At 37.8% G+C, this 14604-nt stretch overlaps 1 protein-coding gene across 5 annotated transcripts in view; it reads right to left on the reverse strand.

Moving 5' to 3' along the window:
• The window catches only part of WDR33 (WD repeat domain 33), a 71379-nt gene that overhangs the window by 37415 nt on the left and 19360 nt on the right, over positions 1–14604 (reverse strand). For 4 of the 5 annotated variants that reach the window (XM_074592452.1, XM_074592448.1, XM_074592449.1 and 1 more), the window contains exons 3-7: positions 13712–13780; positions 13162–13266; positions 12430–12525; positions 11789–11940; positions 9923–10020 (exon numbers count right to left, since the gene is read on the reverse strand). In XM_074592452.1, coding sequence (XP_074448553.1) covers positions 9923–10020; positions 11789–11940; positions 12430–12525; positions 13162–13266; positions 13712–13780 — 520 coding nt within the window. Of the gene's footprint in view, positions 1–2485; positions 3061–9922; positions 10021–11788; positions 11941–12429; positions 12526–13161; positions 13267–13711; positions 13781–14604 lie in introns of those variants that run through there. The other variant, XM_074592451.1, reaches the window with a different exon arrangement.

Here is a 14604-nt window from a genome sequence, read left to right on the forward strand (position 1 = left end):
AAAGAAAAAGACACTGCAGATATGGTAGAAAATACGCATTTGTCAGCACACACCAGAAAGCTGGGTTGGCTTTTTACTAAAAGATACCATTTTTCCCAACTTAAAGCAGCCAAGGGAACACATTCCTCAGCTTTTTTGAACAGGAATTCTAAGTTTACTCTCTGAGATCTTGGGTACTTGGTAGAAGCACCTATTCTAGTCCTGTTACAGTTAGCTTCCAGTTTCTCAGCCCAGGCTCATACTTAGCCATGAGAAGTTCCCCTTAAAAGCTTATTTTGGTGAGCAAAAAGGCACACACACAATTTCTATGAATGGTCAAAACCAGTTAAAGAGAACTTTCCATCTTCAAAGACAATACATGGAACATACTTGCTGTCCTTGCCTTGTCTGCACCAGAAAATCATACTGAAGTGAAACAACTACTTCTTTACGTGGTTGTAGTTATATCTGGAATAGTTCTACCTACCTACAAAATCAATTTATACATAATATGACAAATACTAAAGAGATACTGCATTTAAAAAAAAATATACATAACTCGTGCTTTAAATTGAATGCAAGCGAGAACTTGAGGGATTGTGTAGTGTATTAAAATAGTGTCTTGCAGAACTAGAAATATCAAATGCTTCCATTGAGATAATAATTACTAGTAGTAATCCAAGCTGTCTGGAAGAAATGTTAAACTTCAGTCTGTGAAACTTTTTATAAGGGAAGAATCTTTTGAAATGTAGTTTTCTCCTATATAGCTGTACTTCTGATGCTTACAGCTCTGCTTCCTTGAAGCTGAGACACTTAACAGCCCTATCATATTATTTTTTTTTCCACAACACCTGTAAAAATACCTTTCTCTCTAAACATGAATTTATGAAACTTCCAAGACAGTTACTTTACCTGCAGTACACATATATACTTTCCACAATAAAAATCAAAATGTCTTCCCTTGAGAAGGGTTTTGTTTTCAACAAAAAGCCTTTATCTGTCGCAAAATTAAATGACAGTGTGTATTTTCACTGTGAAATGAATCTCAGTCACTCGGAAAGTTCTGGCACTGTACTTTTAAAATTAATGTTGATTACATGTTTGCATGCTTAATCTAATCAACCGCTTTTTGCGGAAGCACGCAGCATGTATGTGCCTTGATTATATTCTCAACTGACACAATGCAGAGCTGGCTTTAGGTCTGAAGAGCAACTATTGGATATTTCCATTTTAGAGTTATTAAATGGACAAAAGAGGGGAAGAGAAGAGATCCACATTACTTCTTAGGGACTAGTAAAAAACATAAGGAGTTTTAATCAAGTGGTACAGACAGCTTTCTCCTAGTTACAGTAGGAATGATGGTATCGTTCACTCACTAAAATAGTGCTCCACACTCATCTTCCGAATGGATACAGAACGTGTTCCTAACTCTACTCAAACCCATCAACTGGAGTCTCTTAAATTTTATGTTCTGTGTCATGACTCTCAGAGAGATTAGGGGGAAAAAAAAGTGTATGTATACGGGTACTATTATTAGACATTTCCACACACACACTGCAGTATATATACACACAGACTCACAGTACGTTATGTACCATCTGCTTGTGTCTCAGTGTGTCATTCAGCCATAAAAACCCACCCTCTTCTCTGGCTGCTCCGGCAACTGCCTCTGCCCTGATTTCTGCCCACGATGCCAGGAGCATCGCTTCCCTTAGCTTCTAATCTTATCTTCCGGCTCACACCGCCACTGTCTTTTCTCAATCATTACACCAGCTGTTGTGTTATTTTTTCATACTGACACAGCCTCCGCACTTTCCTCCCATTTGCTATCCTCCTTTGCAGCCACCTTTCACCCAATTGTTTTTCATAATCCTTATTCATCCCTTTCTCCTGGTCTGCTATACGATCCCATTTCAGCACACTCCCCAGTTTCTCTTTAGGCTCTGTGTCTTCCTACCAACTCAAGGTGTTAGGAGCAAGACTAGCTTTCTCATGAGAATGTAAGGCCAGGCAGGTAAGGAAGAGAGAAAAAAAAATACCATCATATTTTAGGGAAAATATTTGCAAACTATCTCCCCATCGCCCAGTGCCTGGCTGTCCATATGGACGTGTCATCTGAAGTATGAGAACTGCGATGTTATTCATATGATAAAACGATGCAAAGTGTTTCACTACTAAAGCCAGAACATCACTCAGAGCCAAATGCACTGCAATGGGAAATAGTCTGAGTATGCAGAATTGACACGATGCAAAAGAAAACATCCGATGCTTTGCAGAGTCAGTGCTTACCTAGATGCACAAAAGCTTTTAGTACAGTAACTACAGGATATGAAAAGGAAAAAAAAAAAAAAAAAAAAAAGAAAAGAGTGGTCTGTTTAATCCACACGCAAAAGAAAAGTGGAGTCAAGAAGCCTGCAAGGAAAGTTTCTAAGGACAGATGGATTATTTTCACCAGGGAATTATGGTTTTTGTTTTGTTGTTTTGTTTGTTTGTTTGGGTTTTTTTTAAGACTTCTACTATTTATTCTGTAATAGCATGTTTCTGTAATTACACTCTAGTAGGAAATGGTATGTCAGATGAAGGAGTCTATAACAAAAATAAAGGAAGTGCCCAATTCTGAGTCTTTATCTGCATAGGATTTTATCAGAGAAGATGAGTCACCAATGTAACTTGCACAAGACTAACCTGAGATGATTTTATTTCTGTTGAGAAGCTTTGATATGACAAATACTGGTGAGTAGCTACCAGGAAGCCACCATCCTTAATGCATACAGCCTGCACCCTTTTCAATAATTACACTTGTGCCAAGAAAGAAACACCGGGATCAGCTTCGCATCGGTATTTAAATGCCTCTGTAGTTCGGGACTTTCTTCATTAGTATCAATGTAATCCACTTAAAATAGTGTTTTTCCTTCTCAACGACCATGAGCGGGGCTTGAGGACAAAGCTCACTGCTGCATCAACAATTCTCACTTTAGGTGAAATCCTGACCACTATGCAGAGTATCATGCCGTATTATGTTTACTTCTGTATGTAGTCACAACAGATGACAGCAAAGTTCTCTCCACTGAAGTATTTAGGCTAACAAACGGTAAAAAAGAAGGTTTCTTCAGTATTTATCTACCCCTTGCAATTATCAACCACACAAAAGGAAGAAGATGCAAGAAATCCTCATGATGCATAATGGTCATAACATTTCTTAAGGAAGTAACATGTATTTCAGCAGCACTAAGGACTGTCCTGTGAAACACTAGGGTGTCTCAATATTCTTCCAAGCTTAACAAAACATAGTTATTACAAGTATCAGCCTTATCGTGTAAAATTTGCCCTCAGACTCAATGTGAGAGATCAGATAATTTCAGCTTCAAGGTAATTTTCAGGGAGGGAGAGATTTCAAAGTTCAATCTGAAATAACCTCATTCTTGCACTAAGAGCCTCTTTATTCTTGTCTCATGAAAAGCACTGACAGAAGCATCCAGTATAATTTTTTTTATAGTATGACAGCATAGCTGATCTCTCATGATCTCTTTCATTCATTCTTTAAGAATGCTATATATTCTTAGTTATTAACTTTTCAGGATTTTCAAAAACACTGATTCTCATCCAGAATCTAGAACTCTTAAGACTTACGTTGTACTTCAACTGCAATATAAACCAAATGCTTTTAGGCATATCAGATGCAACCAGCTCTAACAGCAGTCTTCAATACCCTCTAATTCTCCTGGCATTGTTTTAGGGAGCAGAGCAAAGGCATCATGAAGCTACCTTCTAATCACCAACTTTTAATCACAGAAAGCAGGGACCTCAAGTACAGTTGATCGAAATAAAATTTTTGTCCAATCCGTAACATTTCACAGATAGAAGCTTATATAAAATCAACACATCAGGAAGCTTCTTTCTCAACTCTCAGATGGATTTTTACATTTCACACAATCAGAACTGGGTATTTTAACAAGTCTACCTCTAATAAAGTTTCCTATATAGAGAAAACCAAGATGCTGTAGCCCTGAAGGTCATATTCAGGAATAAAACCGAGCTGCTAGACAACACCTGAACATTACCAGTCTCAAGCAAGAAGAGACTGGATTCCTCCCACCTAGCGTAGGTTATACCCATTGCCCTAGCAAGCAGCAGTGCCTGAGGTGACCTATGAGCTCAGGAAGGTGTATATGTATTCACTCTCCAAGTCCTTGGTGTCACTTAACTCTGCAAAAAGTGTAGAGAAAGATACTAGGAAAGTGTATTTTGCATTTATGAAGCCAGAAACTACACAGTATTCCTAACTCTTAATCTCACAAAGGCAACGCAACCCCAAAGCAGCAGCATGAGGGCTGGTGCAATGCATACAGCAGAATAAAAGTGCTCCTGCATCACCAGTTGTGCAAGCGACCCGAACTGTGAAGGAAAAAAAAACCCTCATAGATTCACTATTAACGTCCCAGTGGGTGAGTTCCCTGACATTTCTTGTGTCTAAAACACATGAAAAGTTTGATGCACAGCCATTCAGAGCGTAACTGTACCTCAAAAGACTTAGCTGCAGCTTAGCCCTCTCTCTCATGCCAAATTTTGCTTTGGCAATGAAGATTCATGAAGATCAGAGACCTGTAACATAAGCTGCCACACTAAAATGTACCGACAAAGGTATTTAAGGGATTCAATACTAGCATTTCAAAAACAGCTCATCTTTTTTAAGTTCAAAAATTCGAGGACTTGCCTGCTCTAGATTGATAAGGTTGGTGCCCACATCAGCCAGGTCTCATTTCACCTTGGGTTTTTGTTCTGAGGAAAAATCCTTCTAATATTCATTCATGTAGGGATGCATCAGCAGACTAAAAGACATATCAGATATACCTGAAATCCTAACAGCATGAAGCAGCAAGCCCCCACAAAATACTGAAGGTTTAAACACTACATCTCCTTAAGAGAAACCTACTCTTTACAGTATCAACGTATACACACTTGAATTTGCTGGATTTTCTCTCCCTACTGAGACAAGCTAAACAATAGAAAAACCTCACCTAAAGGGAAGAAAGATGGAAACAGCACCACCAGGAATTTTCTTCCTTTTACATTATCCAACGTAGATTTCAGTTACATTCCAGGAAAAGGTAACAGTTCTAGAAGCTACCTTCTTCAAAGGATACGAGCTAGCTACAAATCTATGTTTAAAAGCCAAGGACCAAACTGAAGATGTAGTTATGGTTAGTTCTGGTTCTCAGGATCCTTTTAACTACTGAACGCGTTATCTCTGAATTAAAGTACAGGATTTGCAATTTGACTGAGGAAGCGGATATCAAAAACTTTGAAGAGATCCTTCACTTTCATGCAAAAAGTGCAGAGTGTTCAAACCATACAATAGATTAAAACAACTAAGATGCTTCGTGGTATTTTATTTGCTGATGAAGATCCAGAAACGGAGTAGAAGGAAGGAAGAAAGAAAGAAAGAAAGAAAAAATTCTCCAGTTATTTCAGTATGACTAGCTGTGGAGACACTTTTTCAGAACTTGTGAGCAGACAAAAAAAATAAGTTTATGTGATTGCTGTGACTTCTGCATGCACGTACACATGTACATGTTATTTTATAGGTGATGGGGTTTTGCGCTGGTGTTAGGCCTGAATAGGAAACTCCAGGCAGAACAATGTTATTAAAGACAGGCAAAAGACCTTCCTTAGAGTAAATCACATACTAGTAAGAAATTACATGGCACTACAAATTGCAAATTTTAAATCCAGACAGAATGTAAAGGAATCACAATTGCTTTTAATTGTTCAAGTTAGGATAAGAAAGGTCTTTTGCCAAATCTACCATGTTGGCTGGAAGATCATTTAGTGTATTACTTGCTTTACAGCCAGCAAATAGAAAAACTTATCTACAAAATATCTTATCAAATCCTGAGCTACCATCCTTCAGAGAGATGGGTAGAGTCATTCTCCCCAGGAGACCTGTTTAAGCCAGGCAACCTGAAATCCTGTGAACATACAGCTCATCTAGACTTCAAAATGAAAACCTTACAGTCCTCCTAGGCACACGTTTCTGCTGGATTTTGTGCATGTGACTGTGAAAGGAAAGACAAGGACGGTCAATGGAGCTGAGAACACTGAAATGTGTTTGTAGCCTCCTAAGCCATGATTTCATGCTGGGAATAATTAAGGAATCACGTGTTTACAAATGACCTACTCAAAATGTTCTCACGAGATAAATTAGCACGGAACCAAAACCAGAAGACTCACAGCCACTAGTCAAATCATCGGTAGCATTAATTTCTCAATAGAAATAAGGCAACATCAAGTGTTTATTGCATACATTTTTTCACTAGATGCAGTTAGCATTATCAAAAGTTATCAGTGTGTACATACTTATAGAAATGGGGACTGTTTACATGAGTCCTGGCATTAGCTGCACTACAACTGTTTAGACTAAAGACCTGGTAGTGTTCTGTTACGAATGCCATTACTGGAAACGCCTTTTAGAGTAACAGATTATTGACATGAAAACAACATATTGCTACGCTATAGATTGTTCTTCATGTCTTGTTATTTAAAAAAAAAAAACAAACACCAAAAACTTTTATTTTAACACCACTTCGATTACTACGAGTGGATTTTAGCAAGTGCACCAAACTGTACTTGTTATCATCACCAAGATGGTAACATTCCAGATTTAACACAGGTAAAAACTACCAGTGCAGCATTAGGAGTACAGCACCTTTACTGCAAGAGAAGAGACAGACAGTAATCGAGCTGAGGGGAAGCCAGCAAATAAGTGACGATGACAATGCTGCTTCCCCCACCTTCAACTTCTTCCAAGATAATCCACTTGAAAATTAATTACTTAAAGATGAATCCCCTAGAAATTGGGAATATTTTAATTCCTATTTATTTCTTTATGATATTAAAAAGGAGCCCGCTAAATTTGCACATACTACTAACAAAACACCCAAACTCCACCTGCTACGCCCTGGCAAGTCACGACAGTAGAGCAGCAGCAAAATAACATAAATCAGTGAAAAACAAAGGGGCTCTGAGCCAGATTGAAGAAAAAAAGATCCAGAACTTCTGGCATTATGTACAAAGAACAAAACAGGGTGTCCTGTTTATTTTCATTTTGACAAATTAAAAGGAAGCTAGGCACAGTTAATAAGTATTTCTCATGCGGCCCACTTATTCGTGGCTTTAACTACTGAAGAAATGTTGTAGCTTACTGTAGACAGCTGAAAAAACTCCAGCAAAACCTGAAGAAGTCCTATGTTACCACTTCCAATTTGTTTTTCCAGTTCCCTTGGAAAGGTGAGACTAGAATGGTTCCTTCAGATCAGTTTCATGTAAAGGGAACCATTTCATCAAATAATAGAAATAAGTTATATTCGTTCATTCCAGTATAAACAAAAGCATTGTAACGAGTCTATAGAATTTTGTCGCTATCTTTATAGAATTATCTCGCTATCTTTAATGCTCTTTATAGAATTGCTTTAAAAGCATCCCTGAGCACGAAAGTTCTCAAGTTTTTTTCTAAAAATATATTCCTTAATTTGTTACTGAAAAAGTAGGAATAATGATATCTTGATATTGTATCCCCGTGAGAGATAATCTTTTTTATGAACACATCTGACTGTAAATGGAGTTTCATTTGATTTTTATAATTCAGTGTGATAACCTGAAGAATACCATGAAACACACTAAATGAAACAAGGGTCTTAGGCTACACTGTAGAATCCCTTCAACTGCACAGCACCAAATATTAACCAGAAGAGCCGAAGCACGGTTTGTGAAAGTAGGAAATAAAAAACATTCCTTAGCATGGTATTTGATCCGAACACTTTTTGTACATAATGAAGTATATTTTTAATGAAATGCCACCAGCATTTTAATTTACAGATCATTAACTTTGGAACGGCAATGGCATGAATATTTACACGTTTTGAAGGCTGTATTAAGCGAAGTTTTACAGGCCACACTCCTAAACACAGAAAAGCAGAATGCATGTGGAGAAGCAAAAAGCTGAAGATCATTTTCCTAAAGCCGTAAGATCTAAACTCCAAATAACAAAATGAAAGCTTGTTATCTTCCACCAAGAAAGCTACCTAAGTGTTACCATACAGCTCTTTCAAATAATGTCTTCTGACCATATTTAATCATAGTGCTAGGGACCACAACCAAATCAAACTTGCATGTTTTGCAGAAACATCCTCCCACCCCCAACGCTCGGGGCTTTGGGTATTGTTTTGGTTTTGTTGTGGAGGATTTTTTTTGGTGGTGGGGTTTGGTTTTTTGTTTTGTTTTTGGGTTTTTGTTGTTTTATTTTTATTTTTTTTTCTTATCTGACAGCAGAAATGCAGAATAATCTACCCTGTCCAATCCTATCCAGATATGCAAAGTTTTCAAAATAATTCCAACTTAGACAGAAGACGAAGGGTATTATGGGTACCTTATATAAGCAGAAGTAAAGATATTCTTTATAGAGCTATTCTGCAAACTAAAAAGTGTATATTAAGATGTATAAACTATAAGAAATTAAAGCAGAATTCTATTTAAGCTATAGCCATTATCACAATGTTCAAGTACGCAAGTTAACAGAACGAAACGTAATGCAAGTTCTGTTCTTTATGACCTAAACTAAATGCTTTATTCCTCCTACTTTATGCAGAATGGTAAAAGAATGTAGAAGAACCGGAGGGATTTTTATAATCTTGACAACTCTGCAGGGAGGCAATCCCCGTTTCCTGCACACAGTTTAAATGAGTAGTTAGCACAAACCTGGAGGAGGGCACAGAATGTGTTTAGTGCAGAATTTCTTTTGTAAAGCATGAAGCAAAACAGCCCTAAATCTGTTTGGGTCCTTCCAGAATAACGGGTGTAAATGACATGGCCTAGAAATTCACTTGCCAGCTCCTGCAAAGAACACAGCTACCATAGTGTCTATGCACAGATTCTGTTAGAATATCATTATCGCAAGAACTGCTGGAGCCCAGTGCCTTTTCAAAGTAGCGGTGTTTAAAAGTAATGCATTAGAAAAGCAAGAGAGCTTAAGAGTCAAGAGAAACAGGGAGAGCTCTACTTCAGAAAATACATAATGCAGGTCCAAGTTGGAAGCATGATTTGAAAAAAGAGAAATCCTCAAGTTTAGGAAAGCACTGAACAAGCCCACGCACCTAAAACTGAAATTCCATGGTTTTATTGCATAGCTTCTTTTCAGTTTATGTGCATGCCTACAACCCCCAATCTCATGGCAGTCTTTAATACATTCTCCTATTAAATTATGTACCTTTGACATCTTCGGCAAGAAAGGACCAGTTGTCAGAAGCTACTGTTATTGCTCAGTAAGATTGCAACAAGAGAAGGAGAAAGCTCAACAAGACCATGGAAAGGCACCAGAAATTAGCATACACAGATGGTGGACAGAAAACTATTGAACCAAAGCTAGGATTATTTGCATGTGCTATGCATGATGTGATCAAAATTTACTTGTTTTCTCTACCTAAATGCTCTCCTCCTAAGGACTGAGAAAAAGTAACTACCTTGCCTCTGAAGAAATCAGAATGGAAGGCACTCCCATGAAAAGAATGGAATCCTCTGCATGAAGATGGATGTTGGGAAGTAAAAGCGGTCACAAAGATTAAGCTTTGGAGAAAGATAAATGTATTCCTGACCCAGAAACAGCTGCTTCTACCAACATTAGCAGTAGAAATAATGTCCTTGTATCCACCTCCATTGCTTAGACCTTATGGGGACAGTAAACAGAGTAATGCCATTGTGAACTGCAGCCTATCTGAGTATTAGAAGGCACCTGTAGCAGCAGCCAAACAAAAACTTGTTTGGAGGATTTAAGACAGGGATGTAATACAAAAATGTAGACAAGCGGGTACTTCTCTATTGTGAACACCTAGTTAAAAAAAAGGTTTTCCCCCTCCTGAAATACCCCAATCAGTACTTTTGGTACACATACCTCGAAGAATTCTCTCCTCATGGCAACGTAGAAAGTCCCAGATTCTAACAGTGCCGTCGTCAGAGCATGTAGCAAATTTATTATCCGTGGGTGAGAAACTGTTACATGAAGACACACAGCAGGGGAAAGAAGTCAGCATTTAACAGATTATCTATGCTTCTCAGACAGGGCAAATTATACTGTAATGTGTTATACACTGAAGGATGCATTTGAACATAGGGACTTTTAAGTGAATATAGTGCCTGCCAAATGACACTTCATCACAAGACATGAATTTAGCACAGTATTACTATCGCATTGCAGTCCCCTGTCAAATGAGGAAAAAAATCCAGAATTTATTCTTAGCACCTTCCTACTTATGACCACACACAGTAGCGCCTTCTCTGCAGGATGAGAAGCAACATCAATAGGATTTGGTAACTGTCACCCTATATTTTCATGTTTGGTAATACCGTAAGTAAGTGACACTGTGTAGAAGGACAGGAGAACAGTTCTTAGGAAAAAACTCCTCTTCAGCCACACGTGCTTTGCAGCAGAGAAGCAAAAATAAGGGAAAGCTGGTCACAGGAAAACACTAGTTGGATTAACTGTGGAAAAAATTGTATATAAAACAAGTGTACCACTTATTGTAAAAGTAATTTGGAAAAAAATCACTCTTTTTACACTCCATCAACACCATGAAAAGAATCCTACAGAGACAGAAGAAGCTTCAAGACTGCGCAGTCAATATCACTTGATGGAAGTCACTGGAAAAGCAAGGAGTTATTTAGCCACATGATTAGGGAACACCTCCAGCAACTGACAGGCACTCACTTCCTTTCTGGTGCAGCGAAAGACCATGAGGGCGCCCTCGTGAAATCCTAGATCTTTATGATCAGGAAAGGGCTTAAAACAGTAGAGAAATTCAGTGTATGGCCATGATAGTCAGACTGTAACTGAATCCAATGTAAGTACTTCTGATAACCAAACTCTGGCAGAAAATGCTGCACCCTATCAAAGAAAAATGGTGACTTCAGTGGAAAGTGGTTTTGTGGCAGTGAACCATTATCGCCAAGGGCCAGCACCTGAACCCGAAGAAACACTGCTTTAGCTTCATTTTGGATCTGCAGCTTCTCTTCAGGCTTACTTTAAAAACATTTCCATATCTTACTAAAGATTAAGTGCAGGTTTGCTTTAGAAACATCCTTCATTTACATCTTACTGATAGTATCGCTTTAGGTTCCATTTTTTATATAAATAGACATTTGCACAACTGAGGCATCAACACTGAACCAGGAGAATATCCTATAGTCTTCTTTTCAATGGCTTGCTTACAGTTTCAAGCTTGATGAACCCATTCAGTATTAACATTAGACTTCTGTATGTGGCAGTCTGCGTGGGTATTTAGTATTACTGGAAGTCTTGGCTTCACCAGGCCAAGCAGTTCTTCACTTTATTTAGTGTTTTATTATTTTGTGAGAACTATGCAGGTGTTTTATTTCTGAAGGCTTTATATTTTATTCAGTTGGATTATTAAAGACTGAATTCTTTATTTGGAATGAAATTGTCGTCTTACACAGTGCGTATAAAAAGGAATAACTGATACACATCGTCACCATATAAAAATGAAAAGAATACCAGTGCAAAATGCGGCAGACAAATACATCTCTAACATATTGCAGAGGCAGATACTGGGACAATACTAGTTCAGAAAGGTGCCAGCAAAACGGTGAGAATGTGGAAACAAAAGAAAATATTGTGTTTATGTGGTGCAGGAAGTTTCCCAGAATCTGACAGAACCCATGCATTTCTGCACCCAGAATACACTTAGAGAACAGTCTAATCATGGCAATAGGTACTACAGAAAATGGTATATTGTGTATAAACCTGGCCTCTCTAATCGCCTCCTTATGTGCCTGGAACATCTTGACGTTGTTCATGTTGGACTGCCAGTATTTCACATATCCCCCGTGGTCTGCTGTCAGCATCCACATATCATTGTGTGACCAAGTCATAGCCCTTACAGGGCTGTCGTGAGCCTGTAAATTCAGAAACAAAACTTCTAGCAAACATGTTCAAATACTATCTGACCCACACAAACACAAAAGTTAGTCAAGTTCCTACCTAACAGCTGCAACAAAGAAATGAAAATAATGATGATCTATTTATATTCAAGATGTTATTGTGGAAAAAGAAATTCCTTTACTCTGTATACAATGGTCTTTAAATAACAGATGAAAAGTATTTACACTTTGTTTCCAAAGTGTTTCTTTACAAATACTCATAGTATGTTCTTAAGGACAGTTAGTATAGCATATGGAGATGAAATGAGAAGCAATAAATGAATTGCCTATAGCCACAGTCTGACCTGGGGTCAGAGCAGAATAAAAAAAAAAAAAAAATAAACGACCTCTAAGGCTCCAATTACCACACTTAAACCACAGACCCATGATGAGCAGGGTGAAGATGTGTTCCTAAAACATGCTCCAGGACCTCAAGGAAATACAAGGAAATCTTGATGAGTTTACCTGCAATATCGTTTCAAAATTGAAAGTCAGTCCATTCCATAAAGTGAACTCTCCACTAGATGCCCCAGTGACCAAGCGTCTCCCCTCAGGAGTCCACTGCAAAAGAAAAAAATTAACTAATCTGTGCAAATATAACATTCAAATATTTATTCACAATCCTCCCAATAAATCATAAGCTTCTTCCAGGGAATCTGCAGAACAGACTATTTAGGGAATCCAAGATACACAAAAATGCAGAATTGTGCCAAAGAGCTTTTGACTTTTGTAACAAGACAAAGCCCACTGTAAAAGCAATAAAAAAAAAAGTAGAGAAGGAACAGCTTATTGGCACCAACACATTTCTAGCACTAGAATCTAGCATCCATACTAAGCAATACTACTGACATCACAGAAAATTTGTTAAAACATGCTACCAGTCAAACAGCACAGAGACCAAATTGCCTTTTTTTCTGTGAGTCAAGATCTATTAGCTCCCCCAAAATGAAAAAAAAAAAGTGTGTGGGAAATGCACCTCAAACTCTGATAATAAGAATTATTTTGTACTCAGACCTTACCATTTAACTTCCTAAAACCCTCCACAGAAAGACTAGATGCACAAGCAGTCCATATATTCTACATGCTAGTTTAATTTCAAAGTGCTTTAACTGTGATCTTGTTTCTTTCTTCAGTTAAGAATATCACTCTAATTTAAATTAAGACAATACAACTAAGAACATCCAACACTATACTCACCCTGACAACAAACACTGGGCATTTTACTTTATTAGTAGATGTCCGAACAAATTTTGTTGTTACAGCATTCATAGGGTTGTTCAGCATTCCTATAGGAGGGACCAACTATGAGAGAAGAAACAAAAGATTTAGTAATGACATTTCTAACCAGAAACTGAAAGAAAAGCGTACATTCTGAACACCTATTTCTGGAAAAGCAAGTTTTTCATTTGCAGGGGTGTTATCAGAAGTAAGTCTGTAGAAATGTTCAAAACTCTGCATGATTTACTGTGTCAAACATCCAGAACCAGCATCTTCAAGAGCAACTTTGCAAGCTTAGTGAATTATGAGAGTTCTTATGTACAAAAATTAAAAGCCTATCCAATTTCAGGTTCTCTTTGCGGACATGGATTCCAACAGAACAAGATAATGTAGAGCGAATATACCCTTCCTATCTTTAAGGCCTCTCATGGAAAAAAAGATAACCTCAGCTGATGGGCAGAATCCCTCCTATTTTCTGAACAAATTTTATCCCCAGAACTTCCTCAGGGAATAGACAGATGGCACTTACGTCATTATAATATCCGGCATCAGGCTGGATTGCTCGCATATCTCGCTGGTCTCTCTGCCATACTCTATTCTGGAAAGAAGAAAACAGCTCCTAGTTCATACCACCACTAGACTTCATTCTTAACCAACAGAAAATAAGTAACATGTTGACAGCCTGTCTGGGAAATTCCAAAGCACTCCAAATATTATAGAAAAACTTGGTTAAAAGACTTTGGTCTCAGGAAACCTGTAGAATTTATACAGCACAAGCAAAAGATTCAAGAATGTTTAAAGTCTTAATTTCATCAGACTAAAGCAGCTCATTTAAAATTGCGGCTTGACAATATGAAAGGAGCAGTCCTATGTAATAAGCCACATTATTGTAACAAAGACGACTGGTACTTTGCTGCCCAGGCTAATAGGTACTCTGCAAGAAGCACGTTCAATCATTTCAAAAGCTTTACTTTCAGGATAAGCATTTACACCGTTAGGAGCTGTGTTGATGAACTCCAAACGAAATCCCACACAGTGATGTGAGCTAGAAAGGAAGCTTCTGCGGCTGACGCATAAAGGTAACAATGCATCCAAATGGATAAAACTTAGAAGACCAAGAGATAAAAATGCCTTCAATTAGTGAAATTTTGTGAGCTGTCAAACACAACCTTTTCAAAAATACTTTACATGAATTAGGAAAGAAATTATTTCAGCTTCGTGCTGTAGACCTTACCAATCTGTATCTGTGTACATATCAGAAACGTAAGCTAAAATTCTAGATAAAACATTTGCAGTGTACACTACTGCAGCTTGGTAGAATTTCTTAAGCCAAGAGCAAATTACATATAAGCCTTTTTTCTCATTTTTTTATAGAAGCACATCAAATTAACTGAGTAGTACTGAAGCCGGGACTGAAATGGA

This window comes from Larus michahellis, chromosome 6, assembly GCF_964199755.1.
Source record: "Larus michahellis chromosome 6, bLarMic1.1, whole genome shotgun sequence".
Lineage (NCBI taxonomy): Eukaryota > Metazoa > Chordata > Aves > Charadriiformes > Laridae > Larus > Larus michahellis.